This window comes from Ochotona princeps, chromosome 17 (genome assembly GCF_030435755.1).
Source record: "Ochotona princeps isolate mOchPri1 chromosome 17, mOchPri1.hap1, whole genome shotgun sequence".
Classification (NCBI taxonomy): Eukaryota; Metazoa; Chordata; class Mammalia; order Lagomorpha; family Ochotonidae; genus Ochotona; species Ochotona princeps.
In genome coordinates, this window is record NC_080848.1 from 88,875 (window position 1) to 106,145 (window position 17,271).

General features: G+C 50.3%; 1 protein-coding gene across 5 annotated transcripts in view; it reads left to right on the top strand.

The window, feature by feature from the left end:
- Positions 1 to 3,714: 3,714 nt before the first annotated feature.
- Positions 3,715 to 17,271, top strand: part of B3GNTL1 (UDP-GlcNAc:betaGal beta-1,3-N-acetylglucosaminyltransferase like 1) — a 71,429-nt gene continuing 57,872 nt past the window's right edge. Inside the window, exons 1-4 of one of the 5 annotated variants that reach the window (XM_012929136.2) lie at positions 3,715 to 3,804; positions 7,265 to 7,381; positions 7,472 to 7,571; positions 15,278 to 15,342. In XM_012929136.2, coding sequence (XP_012784590.2) covers positions 3,775 to 3,804; positions 7,265 to 7,381; positions 7,472 to 7,571; positions 15,278 to 15,342 — 312 coding nt within the window. In that variant the 5' untranslated portion in view covers positions 3,715 to 3,774. Of the gene's footprint in view, positions 3,809 to 4,324; positions 4,422 to 7,264; positions 7,382 to 7,471; positions 7,572 to 15,277; positions 15,343 to 17,271 lie in introns of those variants that run through there. The other 4 variants (XM_058676552.1, XM_058676549.1, XM_058676551.1 and 1 more) reach the window with 4 other exon arrangements.

Consider the following 17,271-nt stretch of genomic DNA (forward strand, 5'->3'; position numbering starts at 1 on the left):
ATCACATATGTAAAGGGCCTGGAATTTAGGAAATGCTCCGTTCAAACGTGGAATATTCTTTCCAGAATTCCTGAATTTGTAGATTGGTAGAACCATAACTTCAATAGACATTGCTGTGAATTGCCTCAGACAGGCAACGGCTGGGTAGGGTCTTTTACATTTTTAAAATTTGAGAAGCAGTGTGAGCAAGCTCCTTTGGTTCACTCCCAAAATGTGTCTCGGCTACAACTGGGCCAGGCCCAAGCTGGGAACCCTCCAAGAGAATGCCATGGGTTGGGGGGTGAGTACCACTGTCCCTTGGGCACTATTTGGAACTCAATGGGCCGACTCTCTTCTGGTGGTTGGGGATGGCAGTGATGACATTTGGGCGACTGCTTGGTCTGGTACCCACTGTGGAGGGACTCATTCCCCTGAGGGCATATGGGACTTCCTTGTAGCACATAACTCCCCCACAGGAACACCTGCTGCTGAAACAGGAACTCCTGGGATCCCCTCTTTACTGATCTGCTCACATGTAGGCTGTCCTTAGTCTGATGAGCTGCAACCATTAGATCATATGGGGAGTTTTGGCAAACCTTTAACCACCTGTCCAATATGGGCACTGGTTCATTTCTCAGCTGTTCCACGTCCCATCTAGTTTCCTGCTTATGACCTGGAAAAGTACCGGAGGACTGGGCCCCGGCATCCACATAGGAGGCCTGAAGACATTCTTGGCTCCTAGCTCTGGACTGACCCAGCTTTGGCCACTGCGGCCATGTGGGGAGTGAGACAGCGGATGGAAGAGCTCTCTGTCTCTCTATCTCTATAACTCAAGTAAAATAACCATTTAAAAAGAAAAAAAGAGGCTGCAGTGCAGGTCTTAAACTTGGAGCCTTGGGCTCAGTTTGGGCTGCAGTAAGAGACCAGGGAACCTCAGAGGAGGTGGCAGCAGGCGGTTCTGTCTGGTGACAGCCATTCCTCTCACTTGGCACCGTCTGTGGGTCCCTGACACGTTTTTCATATGCGCACCTCTTCTTATTATTCAGGTAGAGACTGAGACCCCATCACCTCCTCAAAATTCCTAACTCCAGCACCTGAGTGAGCATGGCGCTGCAAGCCATCCCAGGCCTGGGCATCCTCTGAGTACAGCCAGTCTCCACCGGCATTTTGCATAAATTGTCAAAAATAAAGGAAGCTGCCTGTGCGGGGAGCCCAGAGTTGAGCGATCCTTGTGACTTGGTTCATCTTTCATGGTGACCTTACTTCCCTGATTTAGGACCACACAATCTCAATCCAGCAGACACCAGCCCTGTGTCTCACTTCCTGTCCCTCCCAGTCCTGGGGCCTGGGCCCCTGTTGGGCTCTGCTCAAGTTCTGTCTAGAGAGGAGAAACTATAGGTCTGCAGACTTTGGAACCCCAACTGAATGGAGTCTGGCATTGCTGAAGTGCCCCTTGGTTCTCCAAATGTTGGCAGAAAAGGACATTCTAAGCACACTTGTGCTGGGGAAAGGCAGTGAAAAGCCCATTTCTGGCAGTAAACGGTGCACAGGAAGACGACCCAAGCAGCCAAGCCTACTTCTGAATGCCTGAGGAGGGAGGCGGGGCTCAGGCCAGCTGCAGCTGCTACCCTCCACCTCTTATCTTGAGCCCCAGTGCCAGCGTGTGGTGGCCACAGTGCCACTGGTTACAAGGAGCTGAAGTGAAACCATTTGTAGTACACCAATCCCCAAGAAACAGCTACATTCTTTTTTTTTTTTTAACATATATTTTTATTGCATTTCCTTTTTTTTTTTTAAACTAATTACATTGCATTATGTGATACATTTTTTTTATGCACTGGGATTCCCCCCGCCCCTCCCAAAACCCTCCCCCCACGGTGGATTGCTCCACCTTGTTGCATTTCCATAGTTCAATTTCAGTTGACATTCTTTCATTGGAGGTATTTACCGAGCATAAAGCCCAGCATCTTATTGTCCTGGAAAGTTCAATGGTTTCTTGGTGAGACCATCTCTGGTCTGAAGGTAGAGCCGGCAGAGTATCATCCCAATCAATTAAAAGTCCCAACATAATATTTCCAACCATTTACAACATTATGGCATTAATTGACAATGGTATTGATTAACCAATATGTTAATAGGAAAATGCAGGTTCTCAACCACAACCTGTGACTTCTTCATAGACATTTCAATTTTGGTTTACATTCAACCGTATTCTATACACCTTAAAATGGCTTAGATAGCTATTCAGCTGTCTCATGCCTATTTTAATTTTAGTCTTTAGCAGTTTATAGCATTGAAGCATGTTTTCGCTGAACCTGGCTGTTTTTCGGGTGGTCTAACTCTATAATTCTAACAGGATATATGTCAACAGTTTAGGTGAGCATGTTTAGGAGGGGTGTGCAGAGAAATCTTCCATACACCAGTGAGGAGTAACTAATCTTTGTGTCCCACCCAGTGAGGTATAAGTGCATCCCCGCTGACCGTTTCCTGTCTGGTTCTAAGTTTTCCTTGTTGTTCTCTGTCTATCGATTCTAGTTTTGTTGGTTTGTTTGTTTGAAACAGCTACATTCTGCAAAGAGCTTTTGTCTGCAACAAGGCTGCTCTCCACTCATCTGACCTAAGGATTTCTATCTGTCCAAAAACCTGAAATTAGGTTACATTAAAGGAACAAAGGGGCCAGCATGATGGTTCCATGGCCAAATCTTCACCTTGCAGGTGCCGGGATCCCATATGAGCACCGATTCCTGTCCCAGCAGCCCCACTTCCCAGCTCCCTGCTTGTGGCCTGGGAAAGCAGTGGAGGACGGCCCAAGGCCTTGGGACCCTGCATCTGGGTGGGAGACCTGAGAGAGGCTCCTGGCTCCTGGCTTTGGATGGGCACGGCTCTGGCTGTTGCGGCCACTTTGGGAATGAACCAGTGGATGAAAAGATCTTTCTGTTCCTCCTCTCTGTAGATCTGATCTACTTTTCTAATAAATACACACATTAAAAAAAGAAGAAAAAGTTTAAAGGAACAAAGATGCTCCAGGTGAGGCGGTGCTCACACTGGAGTGTTCTGTGTACCAGTTCCTCTCTGGGAAGGTGTGCGTGGCATCTGCATGGACAGTGAGGGGGCACGGCCGGCAGGAACGCTCACTCCGGACGGGGGTGGGAACCCTCAGCCAGAGACAAAGGCACCCCCAGACCCGCCCACCTCCACAGCAGCCTCGCTCTCCCGGGCCCCGTTCAGTGAGGGCCAGTCCCCACCTGGGCCACCCAGGTGGGGCTCCGGCTGCGCACGTGCTGCTCCGTAGGTCCCTCGCTGAACTTCCAGTTTTCTGAAGCGGCAGGAGTCAGGCGGATCAGCCGACCGACCACGCTAAGTGAAGGCGGCTTGAGGCGCGCACAGCACCCAGCAGACCGAGGACGCAGGTGCTGACCGAGGACCGAGGCCACAGGGATTGCGCCTGCACTGTGCGCAGCGCGCTCGCCCCCGGGTATCGCCGCCTCCTGCCCAGGCCCTGTGCGCGCCCGCGCCCTCCGCGCCCCTGCACTCGCAGCCCGGACCCCGCGGAGCTGCCCCGTCCCGGCATCCTCCCGGAGGCGCTGCCCTCTGTCCGCCGGCCCTCGGCCCGCTCCGGGAACCTCCAAGGCCGTCAGACTGAAGTGCCCGTCCCACCGGCGGGACCACGCGCGCCCTCCCGCCCCCGGAGTGACAGGGCTCTGCACCAATGGGGGCGGCCGGCTCCCTCCGAGTCCCACCTCCCGGCGCCGCGCGCGCGCCCGGCCGAGGAGCGTCCTGAGGAGAGCGGTCGCCATGCGGGCTCGCGGGGCGCACGCTGTCGTGGTAGGTGAGGCGCCCCCGGCTCGGACCCTCTGGGCCTCGGGCGCCGGTGTCGGTTCCCCCCGTGCCAGCGCCAGGGTCTGCTCCCCCCGTGCCAGCGCCCGTGCCAGGCCGGGGTCTGCTCTCTGCGTGCCAGGCCAGGGTCGGCTCCCCCCCCCCGTGCCAGGCCGGGGTCGGCTCCCCCCCGTGCCAGGACGGGGGCTGGAGCCTGGGGCGCAGCGCGCCCTCCCCGGAGCCCGAGGCGCTCAGCCTCGGGGAGGCAGAGAGTAAGCCAGGTGGTGTTGAGTTTTAAGAAAAGTACAGGCCAATTCTCCGCTTGGGACGCCTACATCCCGCGCCGAGGTGGTTGGGGTGCTTGGGTTCGAACCACTTGTGGAGTTCCACATCCCCGTAACGCAGGCCTGGGGAAGCAGCAGGTGGTGGCCTGCCCACGTGGGAGACCCGCTCTGGCTGTTGCAGGGGATGGAACAGCTGTCTCTGTTGTAGAATACCTAAAACATACATATGCACAGATATGTAAAGTGAGTCCAAAGCAAAACAGCTGTAAATTGGGGACTAATTTTATGGATACAAATGTGTATCTGGGAGTGCAAAATCGCTGTCAGATCTTTGTTTTGTTCGTAAAGAAACGGAGCTGTGCTTTCAACACTTGAATTTTTCCTAACCGTATTTGGATTTAGTATTTTTAAAATCATATCTATTGTATGCATAGACTTGCAGATTTTAAGGTGGTTTGTGGAAAATGCATATTATGAAAACATTGCAATGATTTTCAAATTTGTGGCAAAATAAGCCTAAATTCCGTTTCCACAAACCTACCATAAAAAAGATTTATGTGAATAAAGGAGATTTGCTGGGTTACTCCTCAAACTCTCCCAATGGCTGAGGCAGGAAGTCAGTCCGTGTAGGAAACAGGGAGCCTCGCGGTGACCTGCTTGCTCTGCGGGCCGGGGTGTTAGCAGGGAGGTAGGGGTGCTCCCTCTGTGGGGCTGGGTGTTAGCAGGGAGGTAGGAGTGCTCCCTCTGCAGGTGGGGTGTTAGCAGGGAGGTAGGGGTGCTCCCTCTGCAGGTGGGGTGTTAGCAGGGAGGTAGGGGTGCTCCCTCGGGGCGTTAGCAGAGAGCTGGGTTGTCTGCTCTGCCCAGACCCAAGGCTGCTAACCCTAAGCTGGGCTGTGCTCCTCTCTTGTCTAGGAGCTTGTCTGCTTTGCTTGGTTAAGGTTGAGGATGCTTGGTTGCTTGGTCCAGGATGAGGGCAGGCTCAGTTCTGTGGTGGTTCTGGTTGCTTAGTGCGTAAGATGTAGTTACTCACTTGTTTTGAGTGGTAATCAGATTTTATTGACTATTCCACAAAGGTTTGAAGTCTGTTTTGTTTGTGGGCTGTAAGAACACAACAGTGTTGTTTGCCAGATCAGCTGAATCTGAGTGTACCTCAGAGGGCTCACCTGGCACCCCGGCTTGTGACGGCATGGGGGCGGCACTTGCGTACCTGTCACACGGCTGTGAGGGCGGTGCCGCATCGCAGGGCACAGGCAGTGCTGTCACAGTGGTACGGGGGAAGGGGACACCTTTTGCCAATTCTGTAAGATTGATTTGTTAGTGCTTATTCTACCTGTAAAGGGACCAGTAAGTTATTTTCAGCTGTAGGTTGAAGACCACACAGCTTGTTTCAGATTGAATGATGTTTTTCTGCATTAAAGTTGAAATGCGGGAAACGGCTGTTGAGCTGGGAAACTTGGTGAAAGATCAATTAAGAAAAATCTGAATCTCAGGGGACACCCGGCACAGTAGCCTAGTGGCTAAAGTCCTCACCTTGACACACCGGCATCCCATATAGATGTGATTCTTTTTTTTTTTTTTTTAAAGATTTATTCATTTTTATTACAGCCAGATATACACAGAGGAGGAGAGACAGAGAGGAAGATCTTCCATCCGATGTTTCACTCCCCAAGTGAGCCGCAACGGGCCGATGCGCGCCGATCCGAAGCCGGGAACCTGGAACCTCTTCCAGGTCTCCCACGTGGGTGCAGTGTCCCAATGCATTGGGTTGTCCTCGACTGCTTTCCCAGGCCACAAGCAGGGAGCTGGATGGGAAGTGGAGCTGCCGGGATTAGAACCGGCGCCCATATGGGATCCCGGGGCTTTCAAGGCGAGGACGTTAGCCGCTAGGCCACGCCGCCCGGGCCCTAGATGTGATTCTAACCCCGGCAGCCCCGCTTCCCCTCCAGCTCCCTGCTTGTGGCCTGGGAAAGGAGTCGAAGATGGCCCAAAGCTTTGGGACCCTGCACGCACGTGGGAGACCCGGAAGCTGGTGCCTGGCTTCGGATCGGCTCAGCTCCAGCCATTGTAGTCACGAATACCTCTCTGTATCTTCTTTTTGTAAATTTGCCTTTCCAATAAAAATAAATCTTTTTAAAAAAAGTTATTAGGGGGCCCGGCGGCATGTCCTAGTGGCTAAAGTCCTCGCCTTGAAAGCCCCGGGATCCCATATGGGCGCCGGTTCTAATCCCAGCAGCTCCACTTCCCATCCAGCTCCCTGCTTGTGGCCTGGGAAAGCAGTCGAGGACGGCCAATGCACTGGAACCCTGCACCTGCGTGGGAGACCTGGAAGAGGCTCCTGGTTCCTGGCATTGGAGCGGCGTGCACTGGCCCATTGTGGCTCACTTGGGGAGTGAATCAGCGGATGGAAGATCTTCCTCTCTGTGTCTCCTTCTCTCTGTATATCCGGCTTTCCAATAATAATAAATAAATCTTTAAAAAAAAAAAAGTTATTAGGGCTGGTGGCATGGTATAGCAGGCTAAGCCTTCTCTATGGGCGCCAGTTCACGTCCCAGCTGTTTCACTTCTGATCCAGCTCCCTGCTATGGCCTGGAAAAACAGTGAGGGTGGCCCACGTCCTTGGACCCCTACACCTATGTGGGAGACCTGGAAGAAGCTCCCGGCTCCCAACTTTAGACCAGCACAGCTCTGGTTCTTGTAGTCATTTGGGGAGTGAACCAGCAGATGGGAGATCCGTTTCTTTCTCTGTAACAACAACAGCAACAAAAAGTCTTTATGGAGAGAGGAGGAAGGAAGGTTCCCTCCCCACATGGCTGCAAACAGGCTGAGCCAGGCTGACGTCTGTCTGGGTCTTCCACATAGGTAGCGGTGGTCTAGGTGCTTGGTCATCGTCCGCGGCCTGATCAAGTGCATTAGCAGGGAGCTGGGTTGGAACTGAAGCAGTGGGGCTCACAGTGGCATCCCAGTTTAGCATGCAGCATCTCGACTGGTGGCCTAACCCCCGTACTGCAATGCCTGCTCCGACATAAGTGCTAAGAGCTCCTTTTGTTAACTGGGTCTTACGCTTTCCTTCTTGATAGCTTGGAAGTCAGACTGCTCGCTGGAAGTGGGCACTGTGTGGATGGTGAAGGGGACGTACGGTGGTTGAAGGGTCTTCTGTTTGTTAATCCGTTTCTTTTGAATTCTAGTCCGTCATCCTGCCTGTGTACAATGCCGAGCCCTGGTTGGATGAGTGTTTGAAGTCTGTTTTGCAACAGGATTTTGAAGGGACCATGGAACTCTCGGTCTTTAATGATGCCAGTCAGGTATTTACAACTTCTGGAGTGATTGCGAACTGGGTGAAGTATGTCAGACTGCTGTGAAGAAGGTTCCTGAGCTGTGGACATTGTTTTCAGGACAGGTCTATGGCCATCATTGAGAAGTGGAAGGAGAAGCTGGAAGATGCTGGGATCCGGGTGGTTGTTGGAGGACACAGTTCCCCTTCTCCCCGGGGAGGTGAGTCGCGTGTTCAGCTCCTTGGTAGCCCTGGCTCCCCTCACCGCGCGTCTTTGGGTAGATGCTGTTGTCCAGGTACTGGTTGTGATTCAGTCTGCCAAGGCTTAGGGTCCTGCTGGACCTGGACTCCTGTTCTATGATAAAGCTCTGTTGTGGTGGTGTGATGATCATGGCCTCTCTTCACTCGCCCAGTGGCTGCAGCGGCAGGGATGAGCCCGATGAAGCAGGGGCTTTACCTGGGTCTTCCACGTGGGGACAGGCGTGCAAGCAAGACTCGGGCCGCCTTCCACTGCGCTCCATGCCACCCAGCAGAAAGCTGGAATGGAAGTGGAGCGACAGGAACGGAAAGCTTGGTCCCCTATGAGGTGCTGGTGACAGAGGCGTGGACTTACTTGCTACAGCAGTGCGAGTCGCTTGTTTTCAGCAGTGTCCAGGGCTGTAAATTGCTTCACAGTGATTCTGTTGTCTTTGGGGTCTTTTGCAGGGTTAGTTCCTGAGGGCCGTGTTTGAGATCTGTTTCGGCTTCACTCAGGAGGCTCCTCCTGGCTCTCTGTCCCCCGTCCACCTGGCAGGTGGCCAGTTTAGGTGTCCAGTGTCTTCCCAGCTGCCTCTGTGATGACCTCCTTGGTTAGGTCAGCATCCCAGGGCTCCTATGAGTGAAATCTCGGGTGCCAAGCCTGTGTTTCCTCACAGCAGCCACGGAGTGTGCGTCCCTTGGTACAGGATGAGCAGTGAGTGGGCAGTTATCTGCTGCCCAGTGAGTTCTCCAAGTCAGAATTCATGAAGCTTGTGAGAATCAGCCCTGTCCTCTCCCTCTGGTTTCTGTCATATGCCGTTGTTTGGCTTTTTTTCTTTTCTCTCTTTTTTACTATTATTATTATTATTTTATTTTTATCACAAAGTCAGACAGGAAGAGAGACAGAAAAGAAGATCTTCCATCTACTGATTCACTCCCCAAGCGACCACAATGGCCGGTGCTGCACCAATCTGAAGCCAGGAGCCAGGAACTTCTTCCAGGTCTCCCACACGGGCGCCGTGTCCCAAAGCATTGGGTCGTCCTCGACTGCTTTCCCAGGCCACAAGCAGGGAGCTGGATGGGAAGCTGGGTTGCTGGGATTAGAACCAGCGCCCATATGGGATGCTGGCGCGTTCAAGGCGAGGACTTTAGCCACTAGGCCACGCCACTGGGCCCTAAATGCTCTTTTTCATACCAGAATAAACACACGGCCACAGTGCTTGCTTCCTGCTGTGTGTCTTGTTCTCCATCTCTGGGACTGCAGAACAAGAGCTGGGATGATGACAGGCCAAGTCGAGCTGGATTGTGGAATTCATGGACACTCGTGGGAACCAGAGCTGAGAGGAAGCCAGGCTGCAACATCTACTGGCACATACAAAGACTGGGACTGAGGGCAGACCATGCTAAGCATGGCCGTGGCACCCGCTGGCATACATGAGGTCGAGGGCTGGGCGCAGGCCTGGTTGGGTAACTTGAAGAACTCCCCAGCTAGGCTGCGACAGTGGCTGGTAAGCATGAGAGCTGGGTCTGGGAGCAGGTCAAGCCAGGCAAGATTGCAGCACTTGGCATGTGTGGGCTGGGTCTGGTAGCAAGCTAGCTGGACCAAACTGTAGCACTTGTTGACACACATGAGAACCAGGATGGGGTGAGGGCCACACCAGGTGGGGCTACAATACTCTCTGGCAAGAGCTGAGATTGGGGATGGACCACACCGGGCTAGATCTAACACGTGCAAGATTTGGGGCTGGGAATGGGTCTGGTGGGGGGAACTTTGGGTTGGGGCCTCCCCTGCTAGGCTGTGGCTCCCACTGGTGAGTGCAAGAGCCAGGGCTCAGGGTGCACCCATTGGCATGCATGTGGGCTGGTTCTGAGGGTAGGCCAGACTGGGCTAGGCTATCACACTTGCTGGTGTGTGGGAAAACCAAAATGGATACAGGCTGGCCAGGCTAGGCTGCAACACCGGCTGACAAGTGTTGGGACTGGGTGTGAGTGGTGTGAGGCTGGACTGTAGTATTCCCTGGCAAGTGCAAGGTCTAGGGCAGAGGAACTTCCCTGCTAGGCTATACCTGCTGGTAATCCAAGAACCAGGGCTGGGGCAGCTCAGGCTCGAGAAGGCCGTAGGACCCATCAGCATATGTGTGGGGCAAGGCTGGCGTCTGGTCAAGCTGAGCTAAGCCACAGCACCTATGGATGTACATGAGAGTCAGACAGCATGCAGTTTGGCATAAGCCAGCCTGTGCAAAAAACAGGGCTTAGGTGGGCCTAGTGGGGGTTATTGGGGGTCTCCCACTGTTGTTTGTGAAGCCCAAGCCTGTGGTGGGCTGGACTGGGCCATTGCATCTGGGGTTGGGGATGGAATTGGCCAGGCAGCTGCATTCACCAGCATATGCATTGGCTGACGCACACAAGAGTGAAATCTGAAGTCATCTGGATAGGTTTCCTGAGGGACTCCCCAACTGGATGGCTGGACTCAAAACCTGATTCCAGGGAAGATCACATGTGTTGGGACTGGGCCTCCTGAGTTGATGATGCCTGTGTGGTGGACAGCATATTCAGACGCACATGACAGCCAGCTCATCTAGGCTAGTAGAGGATGGAAAGCAGAACAGGTTGGACAACTCTCCTGGCCAAGCTTGGCAGCAGGTGTCTGGATCTGTGGATGCACTAAGGTGGACTGTCAGCCAGTAGACTTTGGAGGGATTTTCTCAACTCTGGTGTAACACAGCCGATGCTATCTTAGAACTCTGAAAATCATTCAGGTAACTCCTTCGGAACGTTCTTCCCCACATCCAGGTCTCTAAGACATTATCAGATGACTGTCCCCCATCCCCAGGTACTGATGTAGTTGGATAGCAAAGAGTGGCTGCCTCACTGGAGAGAGAAAAAAGAACTGAAGCATTTGTCCCACCCACCTTCCACCTTCCTCCATCACCACCCTACTGGAGGCTCACGTGGTGTGCGTCCCTCTCAATTATTTGAACAGTATTAAACAAAATTATAGTTAAAAAATAATTTTCTTTGGGGCCAGCACAGCACACTACTTCTCTTCTGCCTGTGTACCACTTGTTGTGCCAACATTTCCACTTCCCATCCTGCCAATGTGCCGGAATCCCATGAGTGGCACTTCTTGTCCCAGCTGCTCTGCCTCCCATCCAGCTCCCTGCCTGTGACCTGGGAAAGCAGCATAAGATAGCCCAAAACCTTGGGACCCTGTACCCACATTGGAGACCCTGAAGAAGTTCCTGACTCCTGGCTTCAGCTCAGCTCAGCTCTGGCTGTTGCAGCCATTTGGGAAGCAAACTAGCAGATGGAAGACCTTTCTCTCTTTCTCTTCAAATCTGCCTTCCAAATAAAAGAAATCTTAAAAAAAAAATAGTGTTTTTTGTGTTTGTTACTTTTTTGTTTGTTTTGGGAATACATCTTTGACACCTGTGTGGGATATGGATGGTAAAATAGTCAGAACTCTTATGTGTCTCACAATGCCTTTTTATGTTTACTTATTTGAAAATGTTACAGATGAGGTACAAAGAGATTGTTTTACCACTAGTTCACTTGAGTGCCTCAGGCCAGCCAGGCCTGACTCAGCAGCCAGAGACTGGATCTGCCTGTGGTCTTCCGCGGGTGGTCAGCGAGCTCGGTCGGAGGTGGGACATCTGACGTGGGGTGGCAGTGCCGTGAGGAGCAGCCAGAATGCCAGCTCCCTGACAGTTGGGCTTGGGATAGAATTCTGCTTACACACAATTTTTCTTGAACCTTTAACTGATTTGTCTTCTGTGTTTCTGGAAAAAGATCTGATTTGTTATTTTACAGGTTTCTTTTCTGAACATGTTTTAGATGTATTATGCTTTTGAATTTTGAGATTTCAGGATGTCAGGTTGAGGTATATGTGTTTGCATCCATCCTGTTTTTATATTGAGTGATTAGCTTTGCATTTTTTATTGCAGTTGTGCCTTTAGTTTGACTTTAATGTTTGCAAACGTGAAGCTACTTTAAAAAGAGTAAAGAAGGGCCTGGCGTGGTGTCCTGGCAGCTGAAGTCCTCACATTGAATACGCCGGCATCCCATATGGGCACAGATCCTAACCCCGGCAGCCCCGCTTCCCATCCAGCTCCCTGCCTGTGGCCTGGGAAAGCAGTCGAGGACGACCCAAAGCCTTGGGACCCTGCACCTGCGTGGGAGACCAGGAAGAGCTCCTGGCTCCTGGCTTCAGATTGACTCAGCTCTGGTCGTTGCAGCCACTTGGGGAGTGAATCAGTGGACGGAAGATCTTTCTCTCTGTCTCTCCTTGCTGTATATCTGACTTTCCAATAAATCTTTTAAAAATACTTATGTTGAAAACCAGAGGAAGAAAGGCTTTCTATTCACTGCTTCGCTTCCCAGATGGCTGTAGCAGCCAGCGCTGAGCCAGACCAGAGCAGGAACGTCACCCAGGCGTCCTCATGGGTGGCAGGACCTCAAACATATGGGCCATCTTCCAGTGTTTATCTAGACCCTTAATAGGGAGCTGGATCAAAAGTGGGCTGCCGGGACATGAACTGGCATCCATATGGAATGCGGCGTCACAGGGTTAGCTTTACCAACTGCAGCAAATGCCAGCCCTTAAATAGTAGTTTTTAAAGCTTGGTTCTTTTTTTTTAAAGATTTTATTTATTTTTATTGCAAAGTAAGATGTATAGAGAGGAGGAAAGTCAGAGAGGAAGATTACTCCCAAAGTGGCCACATGGCTAGAGCTGAGCTGATGTGAAGTCAGGAGCCAGGAGCTACTTCTGGGTCTCCCACGTGGGTGCAGGGTCCCAAGGCTTTGAGCCGTCCTCTACTGCTTTCCCAGGCCACAAGCAGGGGGCTGGATGGGAAGTGGAGTCGCCAGGACACGACTGGTGCCCGTATGGGATGCCGGCAAGTGCAAGGAGAGGACCTCAGCCGCTGGGCTACTGTGCTGGGCCCTAAAGCTTGGTTCTTTAGGAAAAGAAACATCTGTTTTGAAAAGCTCTCATAAGAGCCAATGCCTTTGCTGTTGCCATGGCATCCCCCCACCTAGTGAGGAGGCATGGACAGCAGGGCTCTGCCTTATTCCTGCAGCTCTTGGGGCCCTGGGAGGGCATGGAGCTCTGAGTTGTTGCCAGTGCCCTTTCTTTGTGCCTCCGTTTGCTCGCGTAGACACAGGCTGCAGCAGCGGGTGCTGGTCTCTGGAGGGATGGGGCGTCTGGACCAGGCAGGCGCCTGTGCAGTCCCGAGTGGTCGTTGTGTCATCGCAGTCTTCATCAGCCGGAAGGTGCTACTGTTTTCTCCCAAACATTATTTCTTGTTTTTCTTTTCAATTTCAATTTCCATGAAATGGAAAACTCTATAAATGGACTCTGATGGAGCATCTGTCTCAACAAGTGCATGTTACAAGCTGGTCTGGAAGGAGTACAGACATCCTTCACATTTAGCACCTCACAGCTGAGAGCACGTTGAAGCAGTGCTTGGCTAATGTCCATTTCAAAACCAAGTTTGTTTTTCTTTCAGAAAATGTTCCTAATGATTAGCTCTTCGCTGACCCGTATCCTAGTTGTACGTATTTTATCTGTGACGATATTATCTGTTATAAAGTTGTGAAGGGCTGAGGTCACTTTGCTGTCTTGGAGCTTGGGTCAGGGTGATTCATGGGAAACTGGGTCACATTAATAAAGTGGGGCAGTTGGTGTGTGTCTGAAACGATATATTTCCTGTAGTGGTGTTTTCTCTAATCAGAAAACTAGAGAAAACAAGCCCAATGTCTGTTGTCGTGAGTGCAAGTTATTTAAAGTGGATTAGCATTGCCTTGTTATGATTTCATATTATAACAGCAGATTCTTAGTAGTGTAGTCATTTGGCTAAAATCAAAATCAAACATGGCTCCACACCCTTCCCCAGAGTAAAGAATGTTAATATCCCCCTCTGCCCACCCAGACCCCAGGCCCTCCTGTTGTCATGGTGACCGGTGGCCCTGAGGAGGACCAGCCTCCCAGCACAGGGCGCCCTGGGCACAAACATTTAACTTTCCTGAGGGAAATATTATCCAAGCAAATCCCTTGTCTTTGTCAAACACAAGATTGAATGTGAGAAAGTGTGCAGCTTTCCTTGGTGAGCTGTTTTCCTCCTTCTCACATTCAGATTGGGGTTTTTCTGTTAATCAGTGTCTGGCCACTGATTAAGCAGAACTGTTTATTTCTGGGTGGAAATCTCTTCCCAGCAGGAGCTCCTGTGAGTGTGCTTGTCAGGAGGCATTCTTGCTGCAGCTATGGTGTGCTGGCTGCTGCCCCTCTAGGGCTGAGCATCTCTGCTCCTGTTGGTAGCTGGGGTCCTTCTGCTAGCTGGTGGGGGTGGGTAGGATGATAAGCTGCTGCTTTGTAAGAACCTTGCTCCCCAGGGCCCTGCGTGGTAGCCTAGTGGCCGGAGTCCTCACCTTGCATGTGCTAGGATCCTATATGGGCACTGGTTCGTGTCGCTGGGGTACCTGCTTCCCATCTAGCTCCTGCCTGTGGCCTGGGAAGGCAGTCGAGGACGGCCCAAAGTCTTGAGACCCTGGACCAGCATGGGAGACTAGGAAGAGGCTCCTGACTCCTGGCTTTGGATCAGCTTAGCTCTGGCCATTGCGGCCACATGGGGAGTGAACCATTGGATGGCAGATCTTCCTCTCTGTCTTTCCTCCTCACTGTATATCTTACTTTCCAATTAAAAAAACAAAACAAACAAACAGAAAAGCTCCATCCCCAAGCAGGCACCCCTCTGGGCTGGAGTTTGGAAATATGAGAGCGGGCGGCTGTGTATCTCACCTGCCTGCAGTGTCATCCCTGTGGTGCTCTATGCCACCAAGAGCAGCACAAGCAGGTGGCGAGGACCCTTGCCCTTCTGCCCCTCCTGCCTCTGGATGACAGGCACCCAGGGAGTGCTGGGACTGTGCTGAGAAGCCTGCTTGGCTAAGGCCCCTTTGTAGTGGGGAGGGACACTGTCCCAATTCTGAATACCAGTTTCTTTAGTATATTCTTAAGATTTATTCATTGTTAAAATGTTTGTTACATAGGTGAGGGGGTTGCAGACCAATGCATGTCTCTGGATGGGAGTTGGAAGGTGGGTCAGGGAGAAGACCCCATCCTCCTGTGACCAGAGTGGGGGTGGTAGTGTTCCACTGCTTGCTACCACATCACATCAGTGCCAGAAGATGAGGTGGTCCTCTGATGGGGGGAGAAGAATGCCAAGGATTTGCTGTTGTGTATGCAGACACATCTGCCTGGCTGTATATCAGATCTGTCCATTTGGTTCATGCAGTTCAGCTATTGGCAACCCCTTTTCTAGGAGAGTTGTATGTTCACCTTAAGTGGGGCCCTGGGCACACTTGCAGGTGGGAGTGTTGATGCACAGGATGTGTTCCAGGACACAATTGAGAGGGAGGCTGTGGGGCCACTTTGGGCCTTGGGAAGGGCTCTGCTCTTCCCCTGAGTGAGTTATGGAGTGGTGGGATGGCAGCACGAGGTGTTGTGAAGAGCCAGGCAGGCCATGGGAATGGCACTGTGGGAGCTGGATGGGAAGTGGAGCTGCTGGGATTAGATCCGGCGTCCATATGGGATCCCGGCGTGTGCCGGGCCCCAGTACATAGTATATTAAGCTTTGTGAAAGAATGCTGTTGAGATTGAATTATGAAAGAAGTTCTTTTTTATCTTCTCAACAGTTGGATATTCTAAAAATCAAGCCATTGCACAGAGCTCAGGATCTTACCTTTGCTTTCTGGACTCAGTAAGTAGCTCTTTGTTTTGCTTACAATGTTTGTTAGTTGAATAATGAAATGGTCATATATCTCATGGTTCTTGAAAACCCTTTTCCCAGTGTGATCAGAAAGAGCTGAGGTTGTAGGTGTTTGCTGTATAATTGCTGTAGCACTTAATGTGCTTACAATCACAAAAACGTAAAATTACACAACAGAGAACAATATAAAAATAAAGATAAATGAGATATTATTGGCAACGGTGATACTTAAAAGGCTGTTAATGTTAAATAAAAGTAATTCATGAAAGTTGAGAAGAAAATGAAAACCAGTGGTGGGTCAATGGGCCATTGGCAGTAGTGGACACCCATGAGGGTAGACAAGCAAGTGAATACATCTGTGATATTTAAATCCTTTGTGAGAAAACGCAAAGTGATGGGCACGTTACAAAACAAGGATGACAGAGCTTTCCTGAAATTCAAATGCTCAGTTTCTAGAATGTGCTCATTGCTTATACAGGTGGTCGAGTAGTTTGGTTTTGGAAATTTTTGTTATCATTTTGCTTCTTTTCATCATTCCTGGGATTTTCTCCATCCCCTCTCCAATTCCCTCCTTCTTCACTGAGTTCCCCTGTATCATTATCATAGTATAGTTCTTCATACACAGTCATATGTCCAGCATCGCAGGCATGGACAATGGCAGAGAGTCCAGCATCCTATTGTTAAGATGTAGTTAACAGTTTCATTGGGAGTCCATCTTTGTCTGGAAGTAGAGATGCATACTGCATTGTATCCTCACATCTGGATATGGTAGTCTCATTACACAGCTACTGTACATCCCCTTAAATGAAAAGCCACAAAACAAAATCAACAGAAGAAACAAAAAAGAAATTAACAACACCATGAAGTTAAATAACATGCTACTGAATGACCAATGTGCCGCTGAAAATCAAGAACCTTCTTGAAGAAAATGTTGCCACTGTATGATCTATGAATCATTGAAGAATTTGATCAGAAGAAAGTGTTTTGCAGAGATAAAAAAAAATCAAAATCCATGAGATATAGTTTCTGCTGATCTTTGTTGGTGAAATGTGTCTCCTGCAGGCAACAAATAGATGGGTTTTGTTTTTTAAATCCAGAATGCTTATCTATGATGTTTGATTGATGAGTTTAAGCCATTTACATTCAGGGTTAATATGAATGGGTGGTAATTTGGTCCTGTCACTTGAGCAATGGGTTGTTCATTGATTTAGTCTTCTGTTGTTATTTTACCTGGATGTTCTTTGCATTTGCCTTTGGTTTTGCTGGGCGCTATTCCTTTTCTCTGTCAAGAGAGCATCTGTAAGTATCATTTGTAGGGCAGACTTCGAAGAGGCAAATTCTTTTAACTTTTCTTTACTGTGGAAGAATTGTATTTCATTTTCAAAGACAAACGTTTTGCTGGGTATGTTATCCTGGGTTGACAAATATTTGCTTTTAGAATCTGAAATATGTTGCTCCATTCTCCTCTGGCCTGTAGAGTTTCCTGTGAGAGGTCTCCTGTAAATTTAATCGGCATTCCTTTATATGTCAATTGATTTTTTTCACATGCACATTTTAGGATCTTTTCCTTATGTTCAATTGAAGAGCTTGATGATCATGTGTCGTGGTGAAGATCGCTTTTGGTCAACCCTGTTGGGGGTTCTGTGCCCTTTCTGAATGTTGTTTCCCAATTCTTTCTCTAGATTAGGGAAATTTTCCTTTATTATTTCTTTAAATATATTTGTAAAACCAGTTTCTCTTTCTGCGGCTTCTGGGACTCCCATAACTCTTTTTTTTTTTTTTTTTTTTTTTTTAAAAGATTTTATTATTATTGGAAAGCCGGATATACACAGAGGAGGAGAGACAGAGAGGAAGATCTTCCGTCCGATGATTCACTCCCCAAGTGAGCCGCAACGGACCGGTACGCGCCAATCCGATGCC